We start from the raw sequence: 18115 nt of genomic DNA, 5'->3' as shown, positions 1-18115 counted from the left end.
AGATCAGTTTGAACAAAAATTCGATAAAAGTAAGTGGGAGATGCCAGATTAAAATTTATTAATTTTAGTAATTCGATATGATATTAGTAATTAGATATAACTACTACATTTAAGGTATATCATGCATTTGTCTTATTCTCTCATATTTTCATTTTCTTATATATGTATCAATTGAAAGGCAATGAAAATTTTCCTATATCAGAACCAAATACAAAGTTTTAATATATAGTGATTTATTTATTATTCTTCAAATATGATGTAACGTACAATAAAATTTTTTGCCGATAGAGAATTTGGATGAAGGATTTAACGTTCAAGTTTCTTTGCACCGTCAAATGAAAAAGACATCTAAGAATTCACCAAAGTGACGAGATCCTTATGAATATAATATCGATGACATGAACGTTAACTTTTATGCTTTACATACAATGTCATACAACGTTTTATACTTTCTTTTACATATTTATGTTCTTATTTAGATCTCTACTCAATACCCAGATTGATTCGTTTTTAAATAAAAAAACGATAATTTGCGTCATACACTAATATTCTCCGTGTCGATAATTGAAGTCGAACGTAAATAGTAATACAAAAGATGTCGAAGCGTCACTAGCGGAAGGAGTCAATTACGTTTAATACCGTGAACAATGAAACGATAATAATTAATAATTATTATCGTTTATTGATACGTGGCCGTAAAACCAACATTATATATACTTTTATACGGTTCAATGTAACGTGTATACATATAGATGTATGTGTGTATATATAGATTTCACATATACATATATCTTTTTTCAATTTCATATAATAATACATTTAACATTAAAATGAACCGTTTATAGAACCGTATCGCCAATTTGTTATAAAAAATGACACGAGTTAAAAGCGTGAAATGTTTCATTTTTATTAACTTATGTATAAATAACGACCTTATATATATGACAATAATGAAAAGATACGAACGTATCATGATTTTTATGAAATATAATTAGATAAAGATGGAATACTGTCAGAGACTAATACGATTAAATTCTCAAAGTATAAATTCTTTTTAATTGCGTTACTCTTATTGTGCATATGGGCGATACGTGGTTCACATTGGTCCACTATTGGAATGATCAACGTCCAATTCAGTTGGCATTTATTTTCCTACTTTCCAACGTGATGCATAGTTTCTTATATGCTATCCGATCAGCGATAAATTTGAGCTCGTTCATCACAGTTCGGATTTCGAGTAGTAAATACACAAATAAACGACAATGTCACATCTATAATGATTGTTTTTACATTGACTCTTTTTTCCTTTAAATGCTAGATGCTATTATGCCGTTGGTGTTGATCGATGGACGAGAGAAAGTCTAATTAAATTTTATCAAGAAATCGATCTGTCTTCATAATTTTATGGAACCGAGTGGTCGATCAACAATGCAACAACTCACTTGCACCGTAAGTTTAAGTCAGATTTTTCAATATATTTAAACGATTCCGCAGTAAATGAAACTTTTTTATAAAAATACCGAATATGTTTCTATATTTAGAGATCCGTACTTATGAACTAAATAAAGCTTCAGTATCAGGTTTCTTATCGACTAATCGACTAGAGTTGAATATCCTTTTGATTTAAAAATATAGCGAAAATTTGTTCTCCTTTTATCACTTATTCTTAAAATTTACAGATAGAAAATTAAAAACGAAAGGAAATTAGGCATATAAATTATTAAAAACTTTTGTGAAACGATTTCTTTAAGAGAAAGGTGGGCAAATACGTTTAGTTCGATTAAACATAGTTGGCTCTTGCGGCGCAACAAAAGAGATTCAAAGCTCCGCGAAAGTAGGACGATTGTCTGGTAGGCCTGCTAGGCCTTTCGTGGCTTTGGTTCCATCGATGCATCCGTCTGCCGTTGGGACGGTTACCCCTACTTCCGGCACTCTGTAAAGCCGAGTACTTTTCTGGAAACAAAGCGTAGAAGAAATTTTCTTAGCTTTGAAAATTTCATAAACCAAATATATAGTCGAGTCAATATTTCTTGAACGAACAATTATTTAATGAAGGAAAGGAAGGGATGATTTTATTCGCTGGAAGATCGAGTCAATATACTCCTAATCGAAGAAATTCTTCATAAGTTTTTTTTTAAATTAAAAATGCAAACAGCACTGTATATAACGAATTTTCTTACATGATACCTAAAAAACATTTCTCTCTACTCCTTTTCATTTGATATCTTTCTTTAACTTATTGACATACTAATCTTTTCGGATTAAATGTGCAGATATAGATATCTGGATAGCATAGGTTTCACTGCAATTTTTATTCAGATGGTTCACAATTGGGGCAATTTTTCCAAGTCCGCGATTCTCACTTATCTGGCGAGCTGAAAACCATAGTGGGGTAAGTCAAGATTTTGAAAATTTGAATTTAGTCACATATTTCAATTCTCACAAGTCCTCTCTGCAACGATACATTTTCATGACTTAAAAATATAGTGAGTTATGTATAACAATATATGTAAGGCATTATTTTATAAAAAAAGAAAATAGCTGCGAACTGACTTAACATCGCTATGACTAAGCATTTGTGAAGTACATAGAAAAATGAATAATACTCAACTAGCAAACCAGTTAAGTTAAAGAGAATAGCCACAATGTTTCGAATCACTTAGCAGATAGACTGTCCGATTGTATCGATTTTCATAATGTACGGCTCTCGATGCCATTTTTTAATATCCAGTACTTTTCAAAGGAGCTTTCTTCTCTGAAAGAATATCATCTTCAGCGATTATACCCTGGGAACGTATTTTAGAGTGGTGAGAAATGAAAACGCGAAAGGGAGAAAGATTGCCGAATAAATTATAGCGAAATGTGATGTAAGCCTTCTTAAGCGGGACATATCATCGCCATTAGTCCGACAACGATCGGAAGCGGTGCTATTTCATACGATGCCAGGCAATACGGAAAAATCGTACGAGCTCGTATCGTACTACGATGAAAAGACGACTTAACTCTACCATTGCTATAGCCGCAATAAATTGCGATGCCTGCTCGCCGAGATCTCTTCGCGTTCGACTTTGCATTATCGTAAAATCACGAGTGGTTTCATCGACTCCGAGAATCTCAGCGATAAAATATGTTTCGTGAAATTTAAGAGTGAAAAATATCACGCGAACCTTTGTTCGCTTTGTTATTTCGCGAATTGTAACTTAAATTTACTTTATCAAGGGACAGTCTTCGTAACTCATTCTCATATTTTTCTTTTCCCGTTCTTTTTCTCTTCCATTCGACACGCAACAAAACTTATTTCCAGTTACCGCAGGTGGCCTTTTTTTTTTCTCGGAAAATCGTAGTTGAAAGTGAATTCCTCGCGTCCTTGACCCCGAAAATTGCACTCCACGCTTGATGGCATGCGACAGACGATACATATTAATTTTATCAGCAGAAATGGAGAATCCTGGTCTAGCTACGGGTCACCATAGGTAAACCATACCGGTAAACCATACAAAGGTTTACACGATCTTGTCTATCCAGATTGTTTCGCAAATCGTGACTCAAATTGCTTTATCGGTTCGCGGTCGAGCATATTTCCCTCTCTACCTTTGATTTTCCCACCCTATTCCCGCGCCTAGCGAATTCTCGTTTCCGTGGAGAACGGAGGGAACGCAGGAACGAACTTCCACGTTTCCATCTATCCTTGACCCGAAAGCTCTGTTTAATGTTGAATAATACTCTCGCGTTCTCCGTAGCTTTTATGTATTTCTGTGTTTTGTATTTCTTGTTTACGCGTTTCCACCGTATTACATTGACCGGGTTCCCGTGGCTCGAACATCTTTTGGAAATTTGTAAAAGCTGCGCATGTGTCTTGTTTCCACGTCGGCAAAGTCTTCCGCCCAAGTATTTCCACTCGGAAATAAACCGTGCGTTCTTTTCTATTCGCGCTCCGCTTCCTCCCATCTCGTTCCTCTCTCGTATCGTTTCGCGCCGTTTCCCCGACGAATTTTCTCGACACGCCGCGTGCACACAACACCACTCGACCTGCCCTTTTACGAAATTTCACCCGGAATCTCCGACCAACCGCGGCTGTTCTCTTATTCTACTTCTGTGACCGCGCGTGATCTTCCTTAAACCTGTTCGTAACGCGCGTTAAGGGAAGTTTATGTTCTGATTCGACCTTGACCTGGTTCTTGTTCAATGTCAAATCTCTCTCTCTCTCTCTCTCTCTCTCTCTCTCCGTTTCTCTCTAGTCGTATCGTTATTCCCTTGATAAGCAGGCAAAGTCTCGAATTGACGCTTAGGGGATCGAAGATCGTACATGGTAATTTTCGTGCTATCTCTCTCGGTCCTACCCCTAGTGAGACACAGGGGCGCATCCGAATTCGCTCATTATATCGGCAGATAATTAAGGTCGTCGTGTACTATCGTGACTGAGAAGTGAATCGGTATTATAGCTTGATAATTCTATACCGAGCTTCAGCCTGTTTAGAGCTAATACGTTTGTTCCGTGGAATCAATGGGAATTGGCAGGAGCGAGGAGGTAAGACATAGCCAAAGAGACGAACAGAGAGAAAAGGGGGATTGTGTTCTCCTTTGAAATCCAGACCTTGGCCTCTGGAGTAACCCGATTAGAGGCGATTGAATAGAGAGAAGTCGCGAGAGAGCAGTAGAATAGGAAGAAGGATGGACAGTGAAAGTAAGGTCAACAAAGCAGGAAGAGATATTAGAGTGGCAAATAGAACGACGAAGCGTTCGTAGAACAGCGTAATCGAATTAACGGACATGGCGCGTTTACGTTTCGAAGTGAATCGAGTGAATATGCCGTTCGATTCTCTGCTGTTTGAAAAACAGTTTAACCTGCCCCTTGGAAAATATCTCTCCGGGCGACAAGGGCTTTTATCTTTCCGAAAAACGTTCTTACCGCGTGTGCGCTCTTTGTCAACCAATAGCGTTTGTAATATTATCCCCTCGAAGCGTACACTCGAGAAAAATTCGAGCAACCCGTGAAAAACGAGTGGAAATATACGCAGGGAAAGAAACGGGGGCGTTGCGAAATAAAATTCTATAAACGAGAGACAAGGGAGGAAAAGGGGAGAATGGTAAACAGAGAATACGACGGTACCTATATCGCCACCCGACTGGGGCATAAATTCTTGCAGTTCGTTCATCAAGCCTCGAATTTCCTCGGAGTCCTTTTGGATGCTGCACAATTCTTCCTCGTAGAAATCCGGTGTGATCTGCTTACAGAGGACTATCTGCGAGATCACGTTGCCGATGTTGGATGGCCCGGCTCGAGTTTCTGTAACGAGAGCAAAAATAGATCTGCGTTGGTCGTTACCATGGCTGTTTGCGAAGAAAAAAGAAAAACGCGCGATGTACAAATAGACTGCAATTTAAGGGTGTAAAGATGCATAGAACACGCGAATATATAAGAATATATGAAATTATCCAAATTACGGTACTCGTTATAAAATTATTCTACCTACTTCAATAGGTGAGAAGAAAAATAGGTGTAGTTTCACCTACGTTAATAAGTGAAATAAATATCTTCTTGGATTCTGTTTCAGCAGTCACGCTTGTGAAATATGAATTTCTATAAAAATCCGCAGTCTGCGTTCATATAAGTGTTGGACCCTTTAACAATGGGGAGAAACTTTATATATATACACATCTTAAATGTCTTCGTATATGTACCTATGTATAATATTTATATATAGTTGAAAATATTCTTTTCTTTTTGTGTGTCTGATAATAGAAACGGAGAAAATCTCGAGGATAAAGAGATAATACTTTTCTAAGTCGTTTATTCTGAATTAAATTATCTTCTTTCGGCGAATACCTTTAGATGATAGATAAAACGTATGTAACGCGTTTATCGCAAGTAAATTTACGAACTGATAGGATTCTTTATTCGTTAGAATGTTTAACTCGTAGAAAAATATAGGATGCTTAGAAAAGTTACCGTAATATTCCGTCATATCCATCGGCACGATGCGGATGAGGTTCTTACTTTTGCAGAGCTCGCGCAGGAATAATTGTACAACATAAAAGAGCAGCATCAAATTTGGGCAGTCAACAGGGATCCCGATATCCGTTGTTCTGAAAGCAGAACCCATTCGTAGGCTTATTATTTTTTGTCGTCCCAAGTTTCCTCGTTAGGGATTTCGTCATCTGACCACTTTTTCCCTCTCCAATTATTACTTCTTCTTTTTCTCTTTGTTCGTCTGCGACTTATTTCGTAGCCAATAATTCCATGACCTTTCATCCTACGTTCTACCAAGCTAATTACCCGAGAAACACGATTATTAACATTTACAAAGACTCGAAACACGTCAGTCGATAGAATGCGATAAAACGTGGGACGTGGAGTAAAACCTTTACGCTATGATTGTTACATGCGAAACAAAATAAATTTGATATATTAAAAACTTAGTTAAAACACCTTTATTGCTGCAAACGTAGAATGTTTAATACCGTTTCTGTAAATGCGACATGAAACCAAGCGGTTCATTACGTAACGAGATTGTTTCGTGTTGGTTCGCGGCCAGCCACGGAATTTCTTCTTTTCATTGCGAACAGGCGAGACGTAATGTGAGATCGTAGAATTATAACGAAGTGCACCGACGTGGCGCGTTCAACAATCCTCTGACCGTAAATTTCTTTTTAAATTGTGCAATCGCCACAATGGAGCGCAAGGAGTTAAACAACAACTCCTCGACAACATCTCTTTCCTTGACAGCATGTATTTTAATTGCAAAGTTAAAGATAAATTGAACTGCAGTGATTTCAGTCTTTATATCGATTTTCTAAAAGAAAATATGCGATAATAAATCATTTTTCATTGCTAATGGATAAATCTTGTACAAGTATTTTATTGCTTAATAAGTTTTTTATGGCTACGTTCTATATTTTCGAATTACAAGTTCCCGATTTTAATGCAAGCGATGGTATTTAACAGTATGATATAGATAGTATATTTAATAGCGTGGTGTTTGGTATAGCAATTTAAATGTATCGTCTGATAATTTCATAAATTTGAGAAAATTCACGTACGTTTACTAAAAATTAAAGTGTTCAGATATTTATGAACTTTCGTTTCCACTATTTTTATAAATAATCTGTGAAAATTCACGTACATCAAGCTGGAATTCTAAAAGCAAGTAGACCTAAATGTAAATAATATATCGTTTTGCTTCGATGTTTACGAAGTTTCGTGGAAATCGTTGGAGTAATACCCTTTAAGGCTTTAGTCTCACGTTTTACTCTTGAAATTGTAAATGGTTTCTGCGTGTTCTCGGCTAACTTTCAACCACAATTTTTCCAGGGCTGTAATTTTAGTATCGCAAAAATCTAATAATCCAGTTTCTTTCTTTTCAATGACCGTTTATATTATGATTTACGTCAGCGGTGCCTCGCATGCGCTTGCTATTTATCGCTTAATTCCCTGGCGGTCTGTAAGTAACGCTTAACAACAAACTTGCTTGATATCAAGAGCTATAACAGCGAGCGCGATTACCAGATGATGAACTCGATCCTCTTATGTTGCCACTCTCGTTTATCGCTATCTCGTAGGCAATTAGTAGGAATAAATTTTGAAACGAGCGCAGCGATCTGAAAGGGGAATCTACGAATGATACGTGATTTAAGTTGAAACCCGCAATTTATGCGTACACTGTGATCTGCATCGATTAGTGGTATCAAACGGAATTATGCATAAGCGTTTCGATGTAATATCGTTCATTGACGAAAATGAATACACGTGCCAAATTTCATTGAAAGAAGGAGCAAAGAAAAAGAAAACAGAAAGAGGAAAAAGAAAAACGAATGAAAAAGAAGGTAAAAAAGGTGAACGTTTCCGTGTTTCGCGTAATCGATACAGAAGTCGCGTGATTTCGTAAGATAAGGTACGAGATAGGCCTATTACATGGCACGGAAGTATTGGAAAAGTTGTTTGCATGATAAATTAGACGTTCGGTATGTTGCTAAGTGCTTCATTGTGAATCAATCATGCTTTCAGCCAGGCTTGATATAATTTTTAATTCCTTTTCTTTTTCTCCCTTTTCTCAGCGTACGCAACTTTCTGATAATTGTATTGCGTTTCATTTTCGCGGAATAATTATTTAAGTAACACTTGATCGCGATTAGTGTGCGTTTGACGTTTAAAATGTAGCAGAGTTTACGCAGCAATGTGTTACGCGAATGGAAATGGGGGAAACGGAGGGCGAATATTGTGTACACGATGTGTCGCGCCATAATTAAGCAATTATGTAACGAGAAACGTATAATAAACGAATATGTAATATCCGATAATCTAACTGCAGGTAAGGAGTTGTTAAAGCCAGGTGAAAATTGATTACGAATACAATTTAACGGGAATAACAGTTTCTATTAAAACCAACAAGGATTGTCGAGCAATGCATCGTGCTTCTATCGAAGAAATTACCAGATAGATGACTTTTCGGACGTTTGTAATTTTGCAAAATTTATTCGACGAGTCGGAAATTCCGGCTGTTTCATTCGTCTCCTTGTAAATCAGATAGAGGAGAATTAATGAGAATGCAGAAGAGGAAGAAATTTGTGAAACATTTAACTTTTCATTAAAACAGGCAAACTCGCGGAAGAGAATTGTTCAAAGGTGACGTCTGAGAATGTTTGGAGATTGGACGTTGGTCATCGTTCTTTATATCTTCTTTTCTCTCTCTTCTTCTTAGGAAAACCAATCCCGTGGAATCGATAACATTCTTTGCAGCACAGTTCAAAGTAATAGGAACTTTCGTGACGCTATTATTTCACCCTTTCCCTTATTTGATTGTAGAACGCGATATTTCCTTGTGATGCGCGGTTTGATTACAGCAACGAAAGGAATTTTGATATAAAAATACCAAATGGATAGCTTTCACTAGTATAGAGTCGATGACCCTCGGTTATACTTGTTTCAGGAATTCCGGTTGTCACACTAGGTCACCCAGACCCTATTCGATTTTCAACTACCTGCTGTCCAAAAAATAGCAGTGATATTGAATCGAAAAAATTTGGGGATATAGTTTGAACATCCTAGAATATGCTTTGACAGAAAGAGGTTAATAAACGAAGTGACATCATTCTTAAAAAAAAAATCTTTCTAGCTGTAAGCTTAGAAAAAAAGATATTTTTATGAAAAAAATGTCAATATTTTTACGTTTTGACATTTCTGGCTGAAGATTTAAGATGATGCTTTTAAGATACTCGAAGGGGAAAAAGTAGTTTTTTAATACACGTTTCAAAAAATATATTTACTTGACACATCGAGGATGCATACTTATTGGATATATCGAGCAATTTTTGAACAAGAAAGGCGATGCAGTTATTTGAAAAAATTAGTTTATTCACACACACACTCGTGCGAAAATTTTTTACTTCAGTTACATATGTAGATTCAGGTGTAAAAAAATATATAATAATGATTGACGAATGTACGTGAGATTTGCACAGAAATCAAATATGTTCCACTGTAATAAAAAATACGCTTGAGTCAGCACGACGCTAAGACGTAACTAACTTTGGAGAGTTGCCACAAACTTACGGAATTCTTAGCAGCTCAAAATACTTCAAACTGATAGCAGATTGTAGACATAGCGCCATTATAAGCGACGTCTTGTAGATATTTCTTTACAAAGTGTAACTGTGGGTCACCAGAATCCATAATGATAACCGAGGGTTAAGAATGATTCGGAAGCGCGATAAGATTATCAGGGTAATGACGAAAATGCGAGCGACTAATTTGACTTTAAAAAGCCGTTTAGCGTCGTGCTTAAGAGATGTAATTTGGCGAATAAAACACAACGATAAGTGCGATAAATGGCAGATTTTTTGGATTTCCTTGAAGTGATACATTTCCGAGTCTCACCGAGGAAAATCTTTGGTCATATTGCATCGCTGCATCAGAAGCGGTGAGTACCAACGTACCAAACCACAAACGTGGTAGCAACTGTACGTACATATACGTATTGACTATCGTGGCTGGTTCGCTTCTGTTATAGCAATCTATTTATCCCGTTAATTGGAATCTCATTAACCGGAAGCAATTCGAGTTCGCTCCGCGCGATGTCTTCGTTTAACGCTCGTTTCGGAGTAATTGACATAAACTAGTTAATCAATCGTTCTCGGTTTCCCCCTTTCTTTTTATTTCTCTCGACTTATCTTCCAATTTCTGACCTCCCTTCTCTACCTGCTAATTAGCAAGTTTAACGGCTTGTTGACACGGTAATTCTTCCGTGAGAATTTCGTACGATTCGAAATATCGTGTCAAGGACGTAAATCGTTTTACTTTTTCCATTAAATATTTCTTTTATTACTACCCGTTCTGGGAAGCAAGCGAGAGAGAAAAAAAAAGAAGATTGTGAAAAAGTTTACCATACCTTCGTACTTGTGGCAGTATGAGCTGGGACGTGTTTCTACACGCTTCTACGCAATGTCGTCGTAATCTCCGAATTTTCTCTCGAAGTTCCGGACAGTCTCGTGGTTGGCCGATGTTTATCAGCAGATCGCGGAATTGCGCCACTTGGTTGTTGATCTCTTGAATTTGCTGCGAAATAAAACCGAAACTCGCAATTAACTCCGTTTCCCTGGCATTCGTCGCGATATTCGCGAAGTATCGGTACCTAAGTTTCTTAGAATCGTAAGCCGAGCATTTTGTTACACGACCGATGATTATTCCACGATACATCAAGTAACACGGTGTTACTGTCCGTTCGAACGATCGTTTTCTCATCACGGTCTACGCAAAACGAGAATACGTGCAACTTCGCGACGAGAAAGAAACGTATTATCGTCGGCTTTAATCCAAATAATATGGTAAACTCGGTGTTCTAATAGTAAAATAAATAGCAATAAATTACCAAAAGAACAGCCTTCTCCGTTTTCTCGTTCTTGTCATCTTGAATTTGCGTTTGAACTTGAGACTGGCTTGCGGTATGAGTGCGACTCTGAATGTTGCTGACCGACGGTATTGGCGAATCCGTCATTATTTCGCTCTAATGAGTACCGTTTGATTGCTAATTGCCACAAGGCAATTAACAATATAGCCGTACGATATCTGCGAATGCTGCAAGTTGTTTTCTACGTAAACACTAAGGGAACACCGTAAATACCGTGCGTTTTATAATATAAATATTTTATAATATCCGTCTGGGTAACAAGGATCAGCTTTACATCGATACGAGATTCCATCGGTTTTTCCTTTGACTTTGAAGGAATGACTTAATCCGACGTTGGTTTGGAACAAAGAGTATTGGAGAACGATCAAACACGCGAACAACATTTTATACTGAACGCCACGACGAACGAGATTTTCTTCTTTCATCAGGATTTTCATAGGAGATGGATCGACGATATTCTTATCGTTAAATTAGGAATATCGAGCGAACGATATTCACACGATCTGTATTAGTCGAAATACAACCGCACGAACCGCTGACTGTGAGCTGCGAACACAATGTCTCTTCATATTCGGGGTAATTGCGGTTGGCTTTTGTCTTGTTTCCAGGAAAATTATCGAAAATACTGCTTCTGATTGGCCACATTCCACCGTAACACGAATTATGACGAATGATACCGATGAAGCCGGTGGCAATAGATTAAAACGATTCACGACGCAACCAAACGGTCGACGATTGATACAGAGTTCCGAATCATTCGTGTTTGCGACGGCAGATTGTACGGGAATGTGACATAATACGTCAATTAATCGAACGAAGCTTATTCTCAGATTATGAACCTGATAGATGTGATCGTGCTTCTGTATTTTCACGAATTCGTATCGATATCGCGATTGTATCGTGTTCGATTTTTGTTTCCCCTCGATGATAGCTTTGTCTTCTCTCCGCGAAAATTCACGTGAAACGAAACGCATGAGACACGTACTTGTCGGTCGAAACGATCGCGTTGCACGCGTCTTTTTTCGTCGAAACGATCCACATATTTCTCGACATCGTTTACCGAGATTCGCGGAACGATATGCGCGCCGTGCCAGCACACGCGACAAACTGAAACGTGGGTTTTGCTCTCGAGCTCTTTCACTGCCGCGATTCCCTCTTTAAGAGCGCATGTCTGACTTGGCTTGTCAGTCTACTACTGTAGTATACCTATTACATATCTTTTCTCTTTTTCTGTCTGTCTGTTTGTCTGTCTCTCGTTACATTTATCCACGCACACACGTACATACGTATGTGTGTCGTATGGAATTTTTAGTTATTTAACGTAAAATATTTTTACTACGCGTAAAAGATTCCTCCACTATGACTTACGGAAAATTTTAACTTTACGTGATTAACATGTTTCGCTATTTGCCCTTTGTATTGAACGACAGTTTGATAATGATCAGTTTTCTCTGTTCTTATGTAACTTGCCTCGCCTTTGCTCTTATACGGCTGTGTATGTATAGCAGGAGTGAAAAATAAATACAATACAGCAGGAAACGATAACGCGATGCAAAAAAATTACGCCGTACCATATTGTACGGTAAGAAAGGAGCAGAGAGACGGCCTTTATGCAGAAAGATTAGGTCTTCGGTCAAAGAAAAAGTTAATACAACATCCGCTGTACCCGAACAAAATCATAAAACGTGAGTGGAAGACAGTAATAATGCTTCAGTCCCTTTCATCTCTCTCTCTCTCTCTCTCTCTCTCTGTATAAATGCGTATTCTTTGGAAATATCATTAAAATGTGTATGGATTTACGGTTCTCGAAAATATCCAATTTTTGCTCTATTATTCGCTAACACTTGTAGCAAAGATGAATTTCCGCTGTTCTAAGCGAATTTTTAATTAAAACGCGCTACGAATTCATTCAAGATCCTGTTTTATATAGGAAGTAATTACCCAGAGAATTCGTATTATTAGCGAAAGGAGTCTCGCGTGCCATAGTAAATACAGTACAGGGAACGTCGAGATAAAAGCAGACATTTGTGCGCTAGCAAACATTGCGCTAAACACTGCCATACTGTTACAAACACCATTTATGCTAATAGCGTTGACATTAAATCGGATAGAAAAGTATTTGCGAAAATGTATTGAATTACGTTCTGTCTACTTCTTCGTTTGAGCAATTCGGATTGACAATCATGTATATCCGATACATCACGTATACGATAATTATCACGATGATATAGAAACAGTAAATTAACATAATTTTCGATTTCGAAATGACCCGTACGTTGTTATCCATTTCGTATGACATTCAATTTCTTCAATCTCTGTTAGAGCAAACGATGAGAATATCGAAGGTAGCAGGTAGATTATAACAAACGGAATATATCAGATATAAAATGATTTCGAATGAAGATGATATACCTTATACAGACTATTGGTAATCGAAAATCAGACCCTTTACCTTTTATATCACTTCATTTCGTTATTATTGAAAAAGCTAATTGGAAAACTGATTGAAACAGCTTGCACTGATCAGCAGAAACAATTAGTATTAATTAATTGTAAATAATTTATGTAATTATAATTATAATATTATTTATAATTATTTTTTAATTATTATTTATAATTATAGTATTATTATAATTATAATTAATTTAAAGTATATTCTTTATTGAATCACTTTTTCTGTACAATCTGTGCTTAAACTGAAAGCAATCTGCATGTCGAGAGTCGGTCACATTCCAATTATTAGGAAATTACCAAAATTTGGGCGTCTAGACAACAACAACTTTTTAATTTATTTCCTGTCGATAAAATATACCGTGAAAATTTGTAAATCCGTTTAATTTAAACGGAAAATAAAATAAAGGAAGTTCGATGTAAATGTACGAATTTATTGTTAATCGTATCGCAAATAAAACTAGCATCCAGAGTTTCGTTGATAAAATGTTACGCTCCAGAGACCAGTGCATAAGCTTTGCCACAGGTTGGTTGCCTGACTCGTTTCGCATTATACTACTGTACGCCAAACTCGTTTCGTTAGTACACTTATAACTTGTTACCCTGCACAAATATCAAAATCATTTTAAAGCCGAGATTAGAACATTAAGTTCTAGTATAATCTAGACTCTGCGATGTTCCTGTTCTGAATTTAAAAAATTGTACTGTAAGTTGGAAATACTTTATCCTATTAAATTTTCGTTTCATTCAGAGCACGAATAATAGGTTCTTACAAGACGTCACGTAACGGTCAGTGAATCTATTGATAACTCGACAATAGGATCTTCACTAAATTGTCACATGAAAAACAAAATAGGACAAGGACGCTTTCAGCTCTTTCTTAAGGATCGTTTCTCTACGGCTGACTTGTTCGGCACTATGCTACTACAGCCTTTACACTCGTTAAAGATGCACAGATTGTACGAAAGGGAAGCGACGATACGATAAAAATATAGCAATATAAATATAACAAATAACACAACGAGGTAAAAACTATATGTCATGATCAAGCTTCGAAAACGTAGAATGACTCTAATACATCGATCGGTTCCATAATTTTTATCAGCTTCTTAACGATCTACTATGGATCCTCAAATTCTATCGCTCTCTTCCTTCCTTCTCTTTTTTCTTTTTATCTCTAAGCGAACGAAATAAAGCCAAGTATCAAATACAATTACGAAAGTAAATGGACGATGATGAGCATGAAACAAAGTTTGTGCGATTCGTATGTAATGTTAACACTATTTATATGTTTTACGAAGTCTATGTACGTGAGGTCTAGAGGACCACGTAACGAATTAAGACGTAGATACGATAGATAACATAGATCAGGTATAGCACTAAGAGGTAAATGCTATACATGGTAACTAAGAATATTCACTTGCGATCGTGTCCTTTTAAAAAAAACCAACACCCTCTGCTCTTCCGATCCAAGACGCTGATCGAAAGCAACTAAACGGTTGCTCTTCGGAGTAACAGGCATACCTGCGTACGGAATGGAGGGGGCGAAACTGTGTCGTTAGCAACAGGCGCGATGAACTGACAGGCCAATTTCGCGTTAGAGCAGCATCACCGGGTGCATGCGCGATTAAAAGCACATATCAAATCATATAGCTCCGCGCTATACTGATAAAGTGAAGGATTCTCTTATCGATCGACCCGATCGCTGTACGACTACCATGGGATCATCGACACGAAATTTAAGGACTTTGTGTTACCGGAACACAGTGTAACACGTATTAACGCGCATTTGCGAGGGATCTCTTTTTACATTTTGTAGCATCGAGTGATCGACTTAATGGCTACTGAAATATCCTACGTGGATCCTTAAAAGCAGAGATCCTTGGTATAAAGGAAATTTCTAACGTGATTTTTTATTTTAAATTTAAAAAGTTTTTTTAATCGAATTATGATTTTACTCTTTGATATTTATAATCTGTATTGAATCGACCTAATGAATTAGAAATATATTTCTAAAGTAGAGGAAATTGCTAATATAATTTTTAATTTATTTAAGTGTTTAATTGAGAACACTGGCCAGTCAAATTTTATTCTTTTCTAGTATATTATCCAAGTAGTAATTGATATCGATTAAATATCTGTTAAGATAGAGTTCCTCAATTGCGTACATGGTTGCGTAAATGTTAACTTCGGACAAACTGTATGAAGGATTGGTCGGTCGGCACAGCATTAAATATAGGCTCCAGTTAAATGTACCAATCGCATCGTACTACGTAAATACAGCAGGAAGATTGATTTTACCGCGATGCAGCTAACTAACCAGTAAATTTAGCATAATGTCTACGAATCGGGCAAGTAAATATTTTTCTGGCGATTTCCATGATATCAAGCGATAGAGGTGTATCGATCGCGTTTGTCGATAAAGTTATTACGCGAACGAGCTTGATACCCGTTTAACGCGGCGGATCATTCCGAAAACGTTTAATTAATTTATCAAAGTGGAACAATTAACTTTAAAATGGAATGAAACACGTTCAACTTCTAATCGAGGTGTTAATTAATATTTTCTGATCGCTCGTCGTTAGACGATTCACTATTTGATTTGCTTAACAACTCTCTGTCTTTTTCCTTTTTCCTCCCCTCTCAAAACGATATTTGTACCATTTTTCCTGCGTTTATTCACACGATGGTAAACCACGACGCTTTCTACGGCTGTCAGAACAGCCCCGATAACGAGCGAAATCTGCAACGCGGTTCTAGAATTTACGAGAGCCCTTGACATCAATCATCGCTAAGTTTCGCGGGCGAAAGTACGCGCGGCAAGAATTTTCTTCCTTATTTCCGTCGCTTCGTTCTGTCGGCGTCAAACGAGGCTTCTCTTTTTACCTTGCTAGAAAAGAAGGTTATCTCTCTTAACGAGTTAAAGAGGTTTTCTCTCTTATCTGAAATATCGAGATTTTCCTAGCTCTGCGATGAGATAAGGAACAGGACGTTAGTCGTTCGCAATAAAACGGAGGTTGGACTTTATCGCATTACATGTACACATATATGTAAGTCGGTCTATATGTACGTATTATACTCGTACAGGAAATTAGAGTGAACCACGTTGTACATTACGTTCGCGTACTCCGAAAAAAGCAAAGTGCGTGACCCATTCTTTCTTCGTTATTAAAATGTTTCCATTTACTCACTCTATGCCAGTGATTTTTAATCTCCGAGAGTATGAAAACATAAATTCTACCAGGCCGCGGGTGAGATCCATTTCTAAAATAGGTCCGGTCGAAGGAGCGTTGGTCTTCCCTTTTCCTTGGTTAAACTACTTGATCTCAGAAGTAATTTCATTTACATGGAGAGAAGCAATAAAAAGTAACGAAATTTTTCGTGTCTTTTTCTAAATACTGATTACCCGACAGAGCGGATTTTCACGTGAAATTTATGAGAATTTTAAAGCTGCAAAAATATAGAGGACACTGTTGTATATTTGCAAGGATACATACACATAAAATATCCAATGTAGAGAATGCTCGTTATGATATTTATTACGCGAAATAAATCTCCGTTTAGATTCTCTATATTTCTTAGTTACGCGTGTAAAAATATGAATTTGCATAAACATGCATAATCTGCTAATTACGTTTCTTCGTGATTAATGCGCATTAATCATACACCCAACATAAATATAAAAACTGCTAGATTTCATATTCTATAAACGTGATGAGGTTTTATTGCTCCATCAATACGAGATGGCTTTCCATTTCACGGTCATAACAGAGATGAAGGCTTAGAGACAAACGCTGCCGTTCTACGACCCTCAGGAAAACGGATATCTGCAGCAAATTTCGTGTCGTAAACGTCGGGCGCAGAATAGAGACTCTCAACCTGTAGAGTGCTAGTTGCGGCACGGTATCTGCCCCCTTCAAATATTAATCTGGCCTGGTGGGCGGGCCGCACATTCTTCGTGGCATTTCAATCTTTTATCTTTCAATAACGAGATACATGCACCGATTCGAGATTAAATTATAAGCTTCGGACGTATATGGTCGTGGTGGAAAGAACGGAAGAGAACGCTCGGGGAGGAAGGAAACGAACGGAGTTACGAGGGCGCGAATGATTGTCGTTTATTGCTTAAAGTCGAGGAAAAGAGCTGCTTAGGTAAGACCAATTCTTGGATATGGACATTAACCCTTAAAATTCGAAATTGCTCTGCTCTGGAAATGAACACGTTTCTGGCGGACATGTCGTGCATTAAAAAAGTTTATATTATTAGTGGAATATTCAATATGCCGCTACTTTTATCGAACTAAATTCAAATTTTAATCAGTGCGCTGTTTTGGCAGAGGCGCGCGTCTAATGTGTATTTTTTAATATATGAAATTCTATATTTTCATTCTATTTTTAATTTCTCTACGATTCAAGGTACATTGGATTTGTAATAAGTTAACTACGATTAACGATATAAAAATGGAACGAGCAGTTTAATCGAGCAAGCTTTATCAGTAAGTTGGTAAGAAGTGTTTCTGACGCGAATTTGTCAGTGAAATTCAGACTTTGGTATCGTATGAACGCTCGCTCTGACCCTGAATAGCATATACATATAACAGGAATAAACGGGACAGTAATAATTCATTCTGAGTCTATTAACATCAGTCCTAATTTTCGGTGCTGGCGTTGTTTCGTTGACGCATGATACATTGACGCCAGATGTCAATTTACATTTACATAGACCGATGCGTCTTGAGGTTGTGAGCATTTACGACGCC

The 18115-nt window shown here is 37.3% G+C and overlaps 1 protein-coding gene across 1 annotated transcript; it reads right to left on the bottom strand.

Annotated features, from left to right (window-relative positions):
• Positions 1 to 228: 228 nt before the first annotated feature.
• On the bottom strand, positions 229 to 12101 carry dcma (decima). The gene is made up of 5 exons (XM_033331988.2): positions 10866 to 12101; positions 10386 to 10552; positions 5951 to 6087; positions 5111 to 5287; positions 229 to 1953 (listed from the first exon to the last, which is right to left on the bottom strand). Exons 1-5 carry the CDS (start codon positions 10989 to 10991, stop codon positions 1781 to 1783), a joined length of 780 nt encoding a protein of 259 aa, XP_033187879.1. The 5' UTR covers positions 10992 to 12101; the 3' UTR covers positions 229 to 1780.
• Positions 12102 to 18115: the final 6014 nt, after the last annotated feature.

The sequence above is a fragment of the Bombus vancouverensis genome, chromosome 6, assembly GCF_051014615.1.
Source record: "Bombus vancouverensis nearcticus chromosome 6, iyBomVanc1_principal, whole genome shotgun sequence".
NCBI classification, from domain to species: Eukaryota; Metazoa; Arthropoda; class Insecta; order Hymenoptera; family Apidae; genus Bombus; species Bombus vancouverensis.
The sequence above is the reverse complement of the archived record's forward strand: the minus strand, read 5'-3'. Positions and strand labels throughout refer to the sequence as shown.